At 38.2% G+C, this 12,722-nt stretch overlaps 1 protein-coding gene and 1 non-coding gene across 3 annotated transcripts; both read left to right on the top strand.

Annotated features, from left to right (window-relative positions):
• Nucleotides 1-1,969: 1,969 nt before the first annotated feature.
• On the top strand, nt 1,970-12,104 carry LOC123871243 (acidic fibroblast growth factor intracellular-binding protein). Of its 2 annotated transcripts, XM_045914934.1 has the most exons (11): nt 1,970-2,152; nt 2,269-2,365; nt 2,929-3,030; nt 3,540-3,621; nt 8,166-8,311; nt 9,058-9,157; nt 9,539-9,666; nt 10,267-10,335; nt 10,819-10,905; nt 11,269-11,367; nt 11,998-12,104. In XM_045914934.1, exons 1-11 carry the CDS (start codon nt 2,068-2,070, stop codon nt 12,074-12,076), a joined length of 1,074 nt encoding a protein of 357 aa, XP_045770890.1. In that variant the 5' UTR covers nt 1,970-2,067; the 3' UTR covers nt 12,077-12,104. The 2 variants fall into 2 exon arrangements, with proteins under 2 accessions (XP_045770890.1, XP_045770891.1); XM_045914935.1 differs by lacking the exon at nt 2,929-3,030.
• LOC123871495 lies at nt 4,840-4,978 on the top strand. The gene has a single exon (XR_006797276.1). It is a non-coding gene; the product is annotated as a U4 spliceosomal RNA (small nuclear RNA).
• Nucleotides 12,105-12,722: the final 618 nt, after the last annotated feature.

The following is a 12,722-nucleotide window of genomic DNA, read 5'->3' as shown; positions in this document are numbered from 1 at the left end:
AGTGTGATTGTGAGATGGTAATAACAAAAAAAAAAATACCCAGCTGAGTTTGTTGTGGTGCATTGGAACCCTACGAAGGTTTAGTTTAGGTACTTTAAGGGCCGGCGCACATATGGCGGAGCGCAGCGCAGAGCATTTTTCACAGTCAAAGTATTATCGACTTTGTCCTCATTGAAATAATATCTAAATTTAATTGTGCATCCGTGCGGATACTTGCGCAGTCCCGCGCGTGCTCGCGCATTCTATGGTAGAAATTCGCGTAATGTGTCACGCGAATAGAAAACTTCGCGGGCATGCTCTGCGCTGAACTCCGCCGCACTCCGCCATGTGTGCGCCGGCCCTTAAGGGCATGAGACGGGTCTGCCCGCGAAATTCAAATTTAATTTGATTTTTCGCAATTTGTAAACTAATACAACAACCTAGGCTTATGGCATTTTAATTGCTCCAATGGCAGTAGCATCCTCACAGGTTTACATAAAAACCTTTACTTGAAAGGGTTCAGTTTAAGAAATTAGCTCTAGTATCGTCGACTAATTTGTGAGTTATAGTGGATACTAGAGCTAATTTCTTAAACTGGACCCTTTCAAGTGAAGATTTTTAAATAAATAGGTGGGGATGATACTGTTATTGTCGCAAATAGAATGCCATAAGCCTACGTTGTCGTATTAGTTTACAAATTGCGAAAAACCAAATTAAATTTGAATTTCGCGGGCAGACCCGTCGCATCCACCTTAATTTTTAAGCGTGCTAATATTTATCACCATCACGTCATTGAACCAAAAATAGTTAATAAGATTTTGAAATCGTTAATAAATTATTTAAATTATTTTGTTTTATTTTTGTTGACCAAAAAAAGTTGAATAAATCGGTTATTTGCCGAAAATCGGTAAATAAAAACCGATATTTTTACGATAAAGTGCGACACTATATTTAATTTACGATTCATTACGATTTTCGAGGCTCATCCCTAAAATTACTAGGCTGTCATGACGTCATCGTGACGTTTTGCCGCAACCGTTTACATCTATATTATATTGTGGGAAAGAGACGTGTAATGTATAGTGTTAAATTGCCATAAGAGGGTGAAATAGAAAGACCATGATACAAAGAAAGTTTATTATAGATAGATATTGATTTTTTCTATATATATAATCCGATATTATCGGTATGTATAGTACTCGCTACTAATCATAAACAGATCTATGGAACTTCGTCGTCTATCTCCGGATTCGTGGTCTGTGAACATGACAAAATCAATTATTGCATTTTTTGCGTTCTGAAACCTTGTGTTCTGAAACGAATATCAAAACGAAGATTAAAAAGTTAATAGAATAGTTCCAATTTCTGAACTGACCACGTTTGGATATTCGTACCGTAACCATATCCCATTTGATCTGGTGCCGCAAGCGTTTGGCGGCGCCATACCATGTGCCGTGGGTTCATCAATCAATGGGTTCCTACTTCCTACACCCATAGAGAGTAGAATTGCAATAGATGGAGCTTGGAGAGTGGAGCTTGGACATTTGGAGCCCGCTAAGGGATGGACTCGATGGCCTCGATCATGGCTTTTTTAAAAAGCTCCACTTTCAAAGACAAAAAACTACTGGATAGAAGGCAAAATGGAAAACCAAAAGCAGCATGTAAATCATATCGAAGATGTAACTAACTAAATATCAGTAGAAACTAGACCAAATCCTATTCTATGAACTAGACTCTAGAGCGAGAATGTCAATTTGGTCTATGATACATTTACCAGCTCTGGGATCCAATCACGAATGATTGAAAGCTTTCAACAATTCGGTCCCAGCATTGAATGATTGTTGAAACAACGGCTGAATGTCGCTACAAGCTCTTTTTAGGGTTCTGTAGTTTTATATGGCAACAAATGATATATTATGTCAAATGTCAAAATAAAATAAAAACATGTCACGCAGACGCAAGTTCGTGATACAGATAAACTATGGTGATAAAACAAAAATCAGCTGATTTTTTCGCTTATTTACCAAATACCAATCTTTCGTCTACATAGTATCTAATAATTTAAACCGATAACCGAAATCAAAAGAAATGTACACAGAAGTGGATGTTTTTGTTAGTAATTTTACACTTATCGATCCCGAAATATATCAACTATGGATTGATGGATGTTCATGTGAGTAACATATTTCTTTATGTTAAAAGCAGTGGCTCAAAATATTAAACCAGTTTCACCTCACATCTCATAGTATTCATACTGCAATGAAATGTAATTTTTATATAACTTGACAGCCAGCGAAGCTGTTTCGACCCTGCACCAGAGGTCTATTGCCAAGCAGACCGGGGCCACAGTAGAACTCATTGCTAGCGATGTGTTGGACCATTACAGGTACCTATGACATAATTTCTTATATTTTATTTATTCTCTGTGTCATATTTCTCATTGCTGAAGGTAGAAATAGTGATATAATGTTAACAGTTGTACTAGTAGGTATATTCAAATATTTTTGTTTTGCTATTGTTGTTATTATTGACTTACCCATTATTTACCAAAATGCTACTACCTATTTACTAAGCCTGTTTTTTTAAAGCTATCTCATCAGCATACGCTGATGTTATTCTGTAGTTATGTTATCCTTTCAGCATACATGCCATGTTCACATCTAGAGACTCTAAAGCAGATATGTTTTGATTTACCATTGAAACTACAGGGATCTTGTCAGGGATACTTTATCCATTATAAATATAAATAACTAACAAGGCAGCCTCATTTAACCCGCGTTGAAAGCTCTTGGAAAAAGGACCCTGATGGTCCCTGATGGAGGATGGGTTTGAAACTAGTCTGTACATTTATATTTATATTTTCATGTAATCACTTTTGTGGACTAATAATAAACCTGATCTTATTATTTATTTATTGGTACTTAACTCAGTTGCTTTGTGCTTTTTCAGAACCTTTGCCCTACTTGAGCGACTCTTGACGGTTCCATCAAAACTGTCAGAGCAAATGATCTTCCAAATTGATGAACCTACCAAACAAATGCTCATTGAAAAGTAAGTCAATAAATAAAGAAATGTTCTCTTATTTGGGTCATAATGCAGTCAGAAAAAAAGCAACATACATAAGAAACAAAAATCAACAAAATTACATCAAACTTAATATAATGGGGAGTTCTATCTATCTAAAATACCCCAACGGCTGCTAAAGGTCTAAACGCATTTGCACTCTGCTGCGCGACGCGATGGGGCGCGTAATTGCTTGCACTTAATGCCTTAGAATTACTTAGTTTTATTTCTGTTCCATTAAATTAGATTATTCCAGATATGTCATACTTGGAACTCCTTCATAATTTTGGATCTGCGAATATTTATTGAATTTGCTGCGCTTTTCCAGTCTCCACTTTAATATACTCTAAGGGCATTTGTGCACTCATCCGTATTAAAATTACATTTTAATACAGATATTAAAATTATATCTGCCATTTTTAGTTTGGGGATTGATATCATTTTGCAATCAGTACTCTCAAAAATGGCGAAACATAACATTCATATCGTTTTTTCAGATATTATGACTTAGATGATGCTGTAATAAGAGAACTTTTGGGTCGCAAGCTGTCATCACGTCACAGGAAAGACCTAGATGAGGTATGTATGTCACTCATATCATTAATAATTACCACACTCATATATTTCTACCAAGAAGAGCATCTTATGAGTTTAAATAACGAAATTATAAGTTCCAAACAAAATTTTTGGCATTTTGCGTTTTTGGCGTTATGTTGCTTGGTATTTTGCATAAGCAAGCTCTTCCAAATATCGCAAAACACCACAATTATTTATTTTGGCCTTTATCGTTTTTGGCGTTGTGTGTTGAACAGTTGAAATTGATATCATCATCATTTCAACTCATCGCCGGCCCACTACTGAGCATGGGTCAGATCAGAATGAGAAGGGCCATAGTTCATCACACTGGCGAAGTACGAATTGGCAGACTTCACACACCACCAAGAATATTATGGAGAACTCTCAGGCATGCAGGTTTCCTCACGATGTGTTTCTTCATCGTCGAAGCAAGAAACCATCATCGTCATCATCAAACGATAGACGTACACTGGACATAGGATATGTAGGGACTTTAACACGCATAGTCTTGCGCCGCCGCCTGGACCCAGCAGCGGCTCTCTGCGACTTGTTAGATGTTGTCTGTCCGCCTAGTGGAGGGCTCTTCCAACGCTACGCTTTCCAGTGAAAGGTTGCCATTCCAGTACCTTGTGCTGGTGCAAGTGATATTTAAAGATCCATTATAATCAAATACTAGCTGATGCCCGCAGCTTCGCCCGCGTGGATTAGTCAGATCCCCTGCAGCATCAGGATTGAGGAGTTGGAATCCAATTTTTTTATGAAACAATGTCGCAAAGTTTCTCTATCGATTAAAAAAGAAATGACGCAAATCGGTTCAGAAATCTCGGAGATTTCGATCTACATAGGTAGAAAAACACAACTCCTTTTTTGAAAGTCGGTTAAAAAAGTAGCCTATGTTACTCCCTGGTCAATCCTCTACTTTTCTGTGAAAATCCCGTCAAAATCGGTTCAGCCGTTCCAACAGACAGACAACAGACAGACAAAAATTTTAAAAACGTGTGATTCAGTTATAGTATCGTTCAAATAACCATATGACCTTAATATGCGGTGGTTATTTCGAAATTACAGACAGACACTCCAATTTTATTTATTAGGTATAGATTTGTAGTAAATTTTTTATTTCACATTCGTATTCATAGATGGCGCCACCGTCGAATTATGTTGCGCCATCATATTGCGTTCTCAACGACTATAGGTCCTAGCAGGATAGACATAGAGGCTAACTTTGCGCAGAGGCAATATCGTAACCAATGAGGTTAATCCGAGGTGCGATTATTGCTAGTTGAAAACTTTACCAATACCCCGCCAAGTGGTCGTGAAATACCGACCGCTACGGCAATTTTTGTACGGCTGTAAAGGCCTAATTATTTCTCTATAACCACCTCGTTGCCAAAGACTTCTATGATATCATGAATCATGGCGTTGATTCTGAAGTCTTTTAGAGTATCTGGAATTGCATCTTTATATTTTTAACTAGCTGATGCCCGCAGCTTCGCCCGCGTGGATTGGTCAGATCCCCTGCAGCATCAGGATTGAGGAGTTGGACTCCAAATTTTTTATGAAACAATGTCGCAAAGTTCCTCTTTTTTTTTTTTTGAGGGGTTGCCTTATCATGCGATCAGTCGGTGGACTATGAGCAGATTGGTTGGAGGAAGTTGGCGTTCATTAGGAGAAAACTTCCCCAGCGGGAAAACTCCATAAGTCTCAGCTAAATGTCTAGTATATGCTTTCTCTTTAGTCGACGGATTGCCTGTGGCATTGTCAGCTGCACTGCCAGGCGATTTGGGTGGTTAGTAAGCCTTGTTTTGTAGTTGCAACTATAAGTTAGAATTTCTTCCTTTACTGTGTTAATGTTTAAGTGCTCATGAATTTCCGATATTTGTAGGAACCATGGCGCGTTGGACAGTTGTTTCAAAATATAATTTTGAGCTCTTTGTATAATTTGAATATTGGAGTTGCATGCTGATCCCCAAAGTTGTATGCCATATGACTATATTGGCTTTATTATTGCTTTGTATATCAGTAACTTGTTGTCTAGAGAGAGTCTGGAGTTCCTTGAGAGCATCCAGTACAGTCCTCTATATCTATGATAGATCTCATCCCTCTTTATTTGGACATGTTTCTTCCAGGTTAGCCTTCTATCTAAGTGCATTCCCAGGTACCTAACGTTGTCGCTTTGTGGTAGCTGATTGTTACGCAGCGAGACCGGAGGACAGTTTCCTCGACGAAGAGTAAATGTTATATGGACTGATTTTGAAGCGCTCGTTTTTATCCTCCATTTTGACAGCCATTTGTCGATCTCATTTAGTCCACGTTGCAGAATAGCTGAAGCTTCTTCTTCTTGCCATTCCAGCACCTTGTGCTGGTGCAAGTGATATTTAAAGATCCATTATAATCAAATACTAGCTGATGCCCGCAGCTTCGCCCGCGTGGATTAGTCAGATCCCCTGCAGCATCAGGATTGAAGAGTTGGAATCCAATTTTTTTATGAAACAATGTCGCAAAGTTCCTCTATCGATTAAAAAAGAAATGACGCAAATCGGTTCAGAAATCTCGGAGATTTCGGTGTACATAGGTTGAAAAACACAACACCCTTTTTGAAAGTCGGTTAAAAAAGTAGCCTATGTTACTCCCTGGTCAATTCTCTACTTGTCTGTGAAAATCCCGTCAAAATCGGTTCAGCCGTTCCCAAGATTAGCCCTTTCAAACAGACAGACAGACAGACAGACAGACAGACAAAAATTTTAAAAACGTGTGATTCAGTTATAGTATCGTTCAAATAATCATATGACCTTAATATTCTAAATAATAATAATAAAAATGCTTTGTGATTTCATTTACTAAAAAACGTTCTAAAGTTACCTTTGATTATAAAATTAATGATCAACTTCTTGAGAGAAAATTTGTTATCAAGGATCTCGGTGTACTGTTTGATGACCAGCTTAGTTTTCGGGATCATTACAACAGTATAACAAATAAGGCATACAAAAATCTGGGCTTCATAGCAAGAACCACGAAAATGTTTAAAAATCCACATAGCTTCATCCTACTGTATAGCACTTTTGTACGGACGGTGCTGGAATACTGCTCAATAATTTGGTCCCCTTGCTATGCTGTTCATTCTAATAACATTGAAGGCGTTCAGAAGAAATGCCTGAAAATACTCTCCTACCGGTGTGGAATCTCCAGGCAAATACCATCCTATGCTGGTCGTCTTACTAAATTTAACATGACTCCCCTCCATATTCGCCGTAAACGACAAGATTTGCTAACCCTACATAAAATACTACATTCCAATATAGACTCCCCCACTTTACTTTCTCAGATAAACCTTAATGTTAGATATGTAAATCGTAAACCAAAAACTTTTATACTGGAAACTTATAAAAATAACACCTCATTTTATAATCCTGTTATAAGAATGTGCCGCTACTATAATAATATAACAGATATAGACTTAGATATTTTTGATCACAGATTTAATATCTTTGCTAGGAAAGTAGTAAAAATAATTAAGTAAAATAATAGTATAACATTGTTATTTCGTCAAATTCTTAGGGTAATATTTGTTGTAGTATAAGTGTACTTATTAAGTGTTTATATTAAATTTAATTTATTAATATAAAATAATAACTAAGCGTGCCTAAAAAACCATAGTCATGTTGTGCGACCATATAGGGTTACAATAAGGTCAAGATGTTGCAATTTAAGAATTAAGTTAATGTAATTATTGTAATCTGTTTTGGTTGACAATAAATAAAATAAATAAATAAAATATGCGGTAGTTATTTCTAAATTACAGACAGACACTCCAATTTTATTTATTAATTAATTAATTAATATAGATCAAATAATCATATGACCTTAATATGCGGTAGTTATTTCTAAATTACAGACAGACACTCCAATTTTATTTATTAATATAGATATTGCTAAAAAAAACGGCAAATGATTTTTATATATAAGACTCTAAATAGTGTTTAAATATACTTTAAACATAATAATAGCGTAATAGATAGCTCTAAAATAGGGTGAAACCTCTAAAGGCGATTACGCACTGCATCCGATCCGAATCCGTGAAAATACGTTCCGAAGTAGTCAAAGAACTATTTGTATGGTAGTCTACCATACAAATAGTTCGCACTACGCACTAGCTCCGACTTCCGTCATCCGAGTTCTCTCCGTCATCCGTGAGAATATCTCGGATGTGTCTCGGATTCAAATCGGACATATGACGTAGATATGTCAAAGATGTCCACTGAATAGAGCTTGGATTTGGACCAGAGATCAGGTTAGTGCATAAGCAATATCCGAATTTCGGTCCGAGTTTTTTACATCCGTATTTTCACGGTCTCGGATCAGATGAGTATGTAACTGCTCTGAAAGTGAAAACACTGCTTCTATATCTATAGGCTGGTGAAATGGGCCACCATGCTTTGAAGCATGTTTGTAGGTGTCGTTCTCTCCAATAGCGTATAAACTCCGCGCCAGTATACTAGCTTTTGCCCGCGATTTCGTCCGCGGTACATATCGTTTGTTGATTTCAGGTGGCCGAGCGATCAGGCGCCCCTCTGCGCTGCTGCCGGCGCCAGTTCGACAACGTGCGGCGCGTGTTCAAGGCGGTGGAGGAGATGCCGGGGAACGTGGTCGCTAACATCCGCTCCACGTTTCTGATCTCCGAGCCGCTCGCCAAGTAATGTCCTCATTTTATACCAGTCACGTATATACACATATACTTACATTTTATATTAATATATTTTATATATAATTTTATTTAACATGTTTTATAACCGCAAGACTTCGGGTGAGTTTCCATACTTATGTCGTCGACATTCTATCTACACGCACAAAACGTTTTGCGTCATCATTCCTCATACGCATGGCTAATGGAATACTCTTCCGCGATCTGTATTTCCTACCAATTAAAATCCGGGTATCTTTAAAACAGGAATGAATAGGCATCTTCTAGGTGAACGCATCCCAACTTAGGCCACATCATCACTTTCCATCAGGTGTGATTGTGGTCAAGCGATTGCCTATAATAAATGAAAAAAGTCACGAGGTTTGACGTCCTGTGATTGGCCTTTCTGCAATACATACAGGGGGTGATCAGAAAGCTATGGACTGAAATTGCCAGAAGAAAGCAGAGCCGTCCGGGAAAGGACCCTTATTAGATGGCAAGAAGAATGGGACCAGTCCAAATATAAAGAGCTGGATATCCAGGAGACACGGAATTTTGACATTCCGGATGACAGTGTTTCACAGGACATGGGGTGTTTATGAAGTTCACAGAGCGTATAAAATCTAAAATTTAGTTGCGCTCAGAATCAGAACCAGTATCAATGTAATAACAAAAGGAAATGTGCCTATTTTTTTTTCGCAATTACTTACCAAATATATCTAATAAGTAATTATTTGACTTTATTATATTTTTTGCAGAAAATACGGCGCGGTGGTGTTCATAGCGTGCATGCGGTTCGAAACGGCCAAGCGCAAACTACAGTATTTGTCCTTCAACGACTTCTACCATTGTGCACAAGTAAGTACAAGATATAGTATGATAAACGTCGACATCTTTTGTTCAGGTTTAGTACCCGAAGGGTGCTAACGGGAGCCTGTTACTAAATTTCCGCTTTCCGTCCGTCTATCAGTCAGCGGGCTGTACCTCGTGAACCATATACTCGTATGTAGAGTGTTGAAATATTCACAGATATACAAAACATTACTTCATCTTATTACTACAGTCGAAGACCCTATTTCTGAAAAGCGTCACCATTATTCTTACTGAGCTAATTTCCTTTTCTTTGTGTAGAAGTTAGCATGTTTCTCATACGACCTTGAATTTTTTACCCATCCCAAAATCGCCCGACGCACCTGAATAAGTTTCCACTTCAATATAATTTGATAATTTGGTTGTTAGGCAATAATGGGCAGCTGGACGTACAGCTGTACGGGGCCGGAGTACTACGACACTGAGATGGACCGCGAGTTTCTGCTGGAGCTTCGGGAGTTGAGGATCCTGCTGGACAAGGAGAAGGAGCATAAGCAGTGAGTACCTCATACCGGCTGATCTATCAGGCAGTGATGGGCAGCTGGGCATACAGCTGTACGGGGCCGGAGTACTACAACACTGAGATGGACCGCGAGTTTCTGCTGGAGCTTCGGGAGTTGAGGATCCTGCTGGACAAGGAGAAGGAGCATAAGCAGTGAGTACCTCATACCGGCTGATCTATCAGGCAGTGATGGGCAGCTGGGCATACAGCTGTACGGGGCCGGAGTACTACAACACTGAGATGGACCGCGAGTTTCTGCTGGAGCTTCGGGAGTTGAGGATCCTGCTGGACAAGGAGAAGGAGCATAAGCAGTGAGTAGCTCATACCACTGCCTACATATGCTTGTAAATATATTAGATATTTTAAAGATTCTATCGTCCTCATACATGTTTTCCTAAGAGTTTTCCTTGGGCTAACTTTAGATATTATAACTTTCCTTGGCCTTAATTTAAATACTATAACTTTGAGTGGCCTAACTTTAAATATTGTAACTTTCCCTGGCCCAGCTTTAATTATTATAACATTTCCTGGCCTAGCTTAGCTAAGTTACTACTTGCCCTAGCCTTATTTAAAATATAATGAATTCCTTTCGCAGTTTGATATGTATGCGTCTGAAGCCAAAACTCCTCGAAAAGTCGTATCAAGAACTGGAATTGAATTTCAGGTGAGTTTAAGCTCATTTTGAACAAGAAAAATAATATAGACTCTGCAAAGTTGGCGGTGTGATTTTGGTGTTCAGTGTAACATTGGTAACGGAAGTATCATTTGCGTTACGCCCGAAAAAAGTTAGTTACTTTGGGTTACTCTCAAGTCGCGTCTGAACAAGTTTTATTTCACTAACGATTTTCAATTGTATACCTGAATTATTCAGACTCCTTGGATGTCTGCTAAAGAAGTTTCACTTCAAAGATTAAATTATAACTACTGTTTTAAGCATTTAAGTAGCACTTATTTTCTTAATTTAATATCACACGTTCAAGGAAAACATCGTAAGGAAACTTGCATGAAGTTAGACCCTATGGTCTAAACCCTTCGCATTCTAGGTGGTCTGAGACTAGGGGTCTGAGGATGATGATGATGATGATGATGATGATGATGATGATGATGATGATGATGATGATGATGATGATGATGGTGGGTGTTTCAGATTGTACACACGCGCATTGGTCGGCTTGGCGTGCAACTTGCATCGCGGCAGAGAACTCAGATCCCTGTTTATTGACTTACTCGAGAGGTAAGCATGCAACATCCGTTACGTATTTTTTTGGATTTCTCTCTTTGAAGTTATTTTTTTTTGGTTTTTAAAATATGTGTAAAAGTAGTAAAATTAATTTATTCAAAAAAATTTAAGTTTAAAAGAGTCTCCTGTAAATTTGTGATTTTCCTCGTAGCGTTATCTCATGAACTCATTTGACATTTTTAATTCATTGAAGGTTTTCTGCGAAAATATATTTTGCTATCACTCAGTGATGCAGCAATGTAGATGGTCGAACCTACCAATGTCAAGTGAGCTCGGTGGTTATCAATCAGTGTTAGACACTGAGTCAGCGAATCGCCCTACTGGATAGTAAGGTCCTATTTGAACGTTAATTTCCAGATGTGTGGAGCCCCTGCGCCTAGGCAGCTGGCCCAAAACAGATTTGGCTCAGTTCCTTTGCGCCTACGAGCAATGCGCCCTGCAGATGGATGTACTCAGGTTAGTAGGTGAATAACGATGTCTCAAAATTATCTCATCATCAACCCATCGCCGGCCTACTACTGAGCATGGGTCTCCTCATATTTTTTATTTAATTTTTTTATATAAAGAATATTAGCCATGCTAATCATGACTCCCCTTTACCCTCCAATTAAGCATAAAGCTTGTGCCAGGAGTGGGTACGACAATAGTGCAACGGGTGGGGGTTGAACCGCCGACCTTTCGGATTTCAGTCCTCTCCTCAATCGTTGAGCTATCGAGGCTCTAATGTATAATGAGAAGGGTTTATAGGTCATAATCCACCACGAAGGCAAAGTGCGGATTGGCAGACTTCACACACCTTTGAGAACATTATGAGAAGTGAAACAGGTTTTCTCACGATGTTTTCCTTCACCGTTAAAACAAGTGATATTTAATTGCTTAAAACACATATAACTCAGAAAAGTTAGAAAGTGTCTGGAACTTCTAAAACAGTACAAATTCGACACATTACAAGACAATATCTTGTTTGTGCGCAGAGACAGTAAAGTCCAACGTTGGACTATGGGATTACAACTTGTCCACTAAACCGTGACGTTTTATTCGAATTTTATCAAAGCGGCCATCTTTAGAAGTTGTTTTATTTTCCAGGGAGGCAGACTTGAAGAACGTGTGGGAGCGGTACATGAGAGTGGTCAGCCAATGCTTATTGACTATGTACCATCTTTAGTTTAATAAATCTATTTATTGAGTGTTTACTGTGGTTTTATTACTTACTTATTACCTATACCTTTGGCCGCAGATACACCTGTCAGTGTAACGTAAGTTAATCATGTAAGTAGCTTACATAATTAACATACTACTTTACTAATAATATTAACACTCATAAGTACATTTACAATAGTAAATTTGGTGTCAATTACGTAATCTACTTATGTAAGTAAAACTTACAGATGTATATAATATTACCTTATTCAATCAAATTATTTCAATTCCAATTATTTAGATAAAAAGTATCCTTTATCCGTCTCCAAGATGGAAGCTATCTCTGTACCAAATAGATGTCCGCGACTTCGTCAAAGTGCATTTAGGTATTAAAATCCCGTGGAACTGATTTTCCGGGATAAAGTGGCCATGTCCGTCCTCGGGATGCAAGCTGTTAATTCTGAGCCAAATTAATCGAAATCGGTTCAATGGATTGGCGGTGAAAATACACTTTCGCATTTATATTTACATATAATTTGTATATTTTAATTATCAAATATCTCGATAAAGGAGCAATAGTAGAATCATAATGGCAAGCAAGACTACTTAATTTTTTTTATACCCTTGACTGCGATCTCACCTGGTGGTAAGTGATGCTGCAGTCTAAGATG

The sequence above is a fragment of the Maniola jurtina genome, chromosome 13 (assembly GCF_905333055.1).
Source record: "Maniola jurtina chromosome 13, ilManJurt1.1, whole genome shotgun sequence".
NCBI lineage: Eukaryota > Metazoa > Arthropoda > Insecta > Lepidoptera > Nymphalidae > Maniola > Maniola jurtina.
Note: the sequence above shows the minus strand (reverse complement) of the source record. Positions and strands in the feature narration are given on the sequence as shown.

Coding starts and splice junctions, on each gene's coding strand:
- LOC123871243 (XM_045914934.1), top strand. CDS start 2,068: ATGTACACAGAAGTGGATGTTTTTGTTAGTAATTTTACACTTATCGAT. Junction 2,366..2,928: donor GATGTGTTGGACCATTACAG/GTACCTATGACA, acceptor GTGCTTTTTCAG/AACCTTTGCCCTACTTGAGC. Junction 3,031..3,539: donor AAACAAATGCTCATTGAAAA/GTAAGTCAATAA, acceptor TCGTTTTTTCAG/ATATTATGACTTAGATGATG.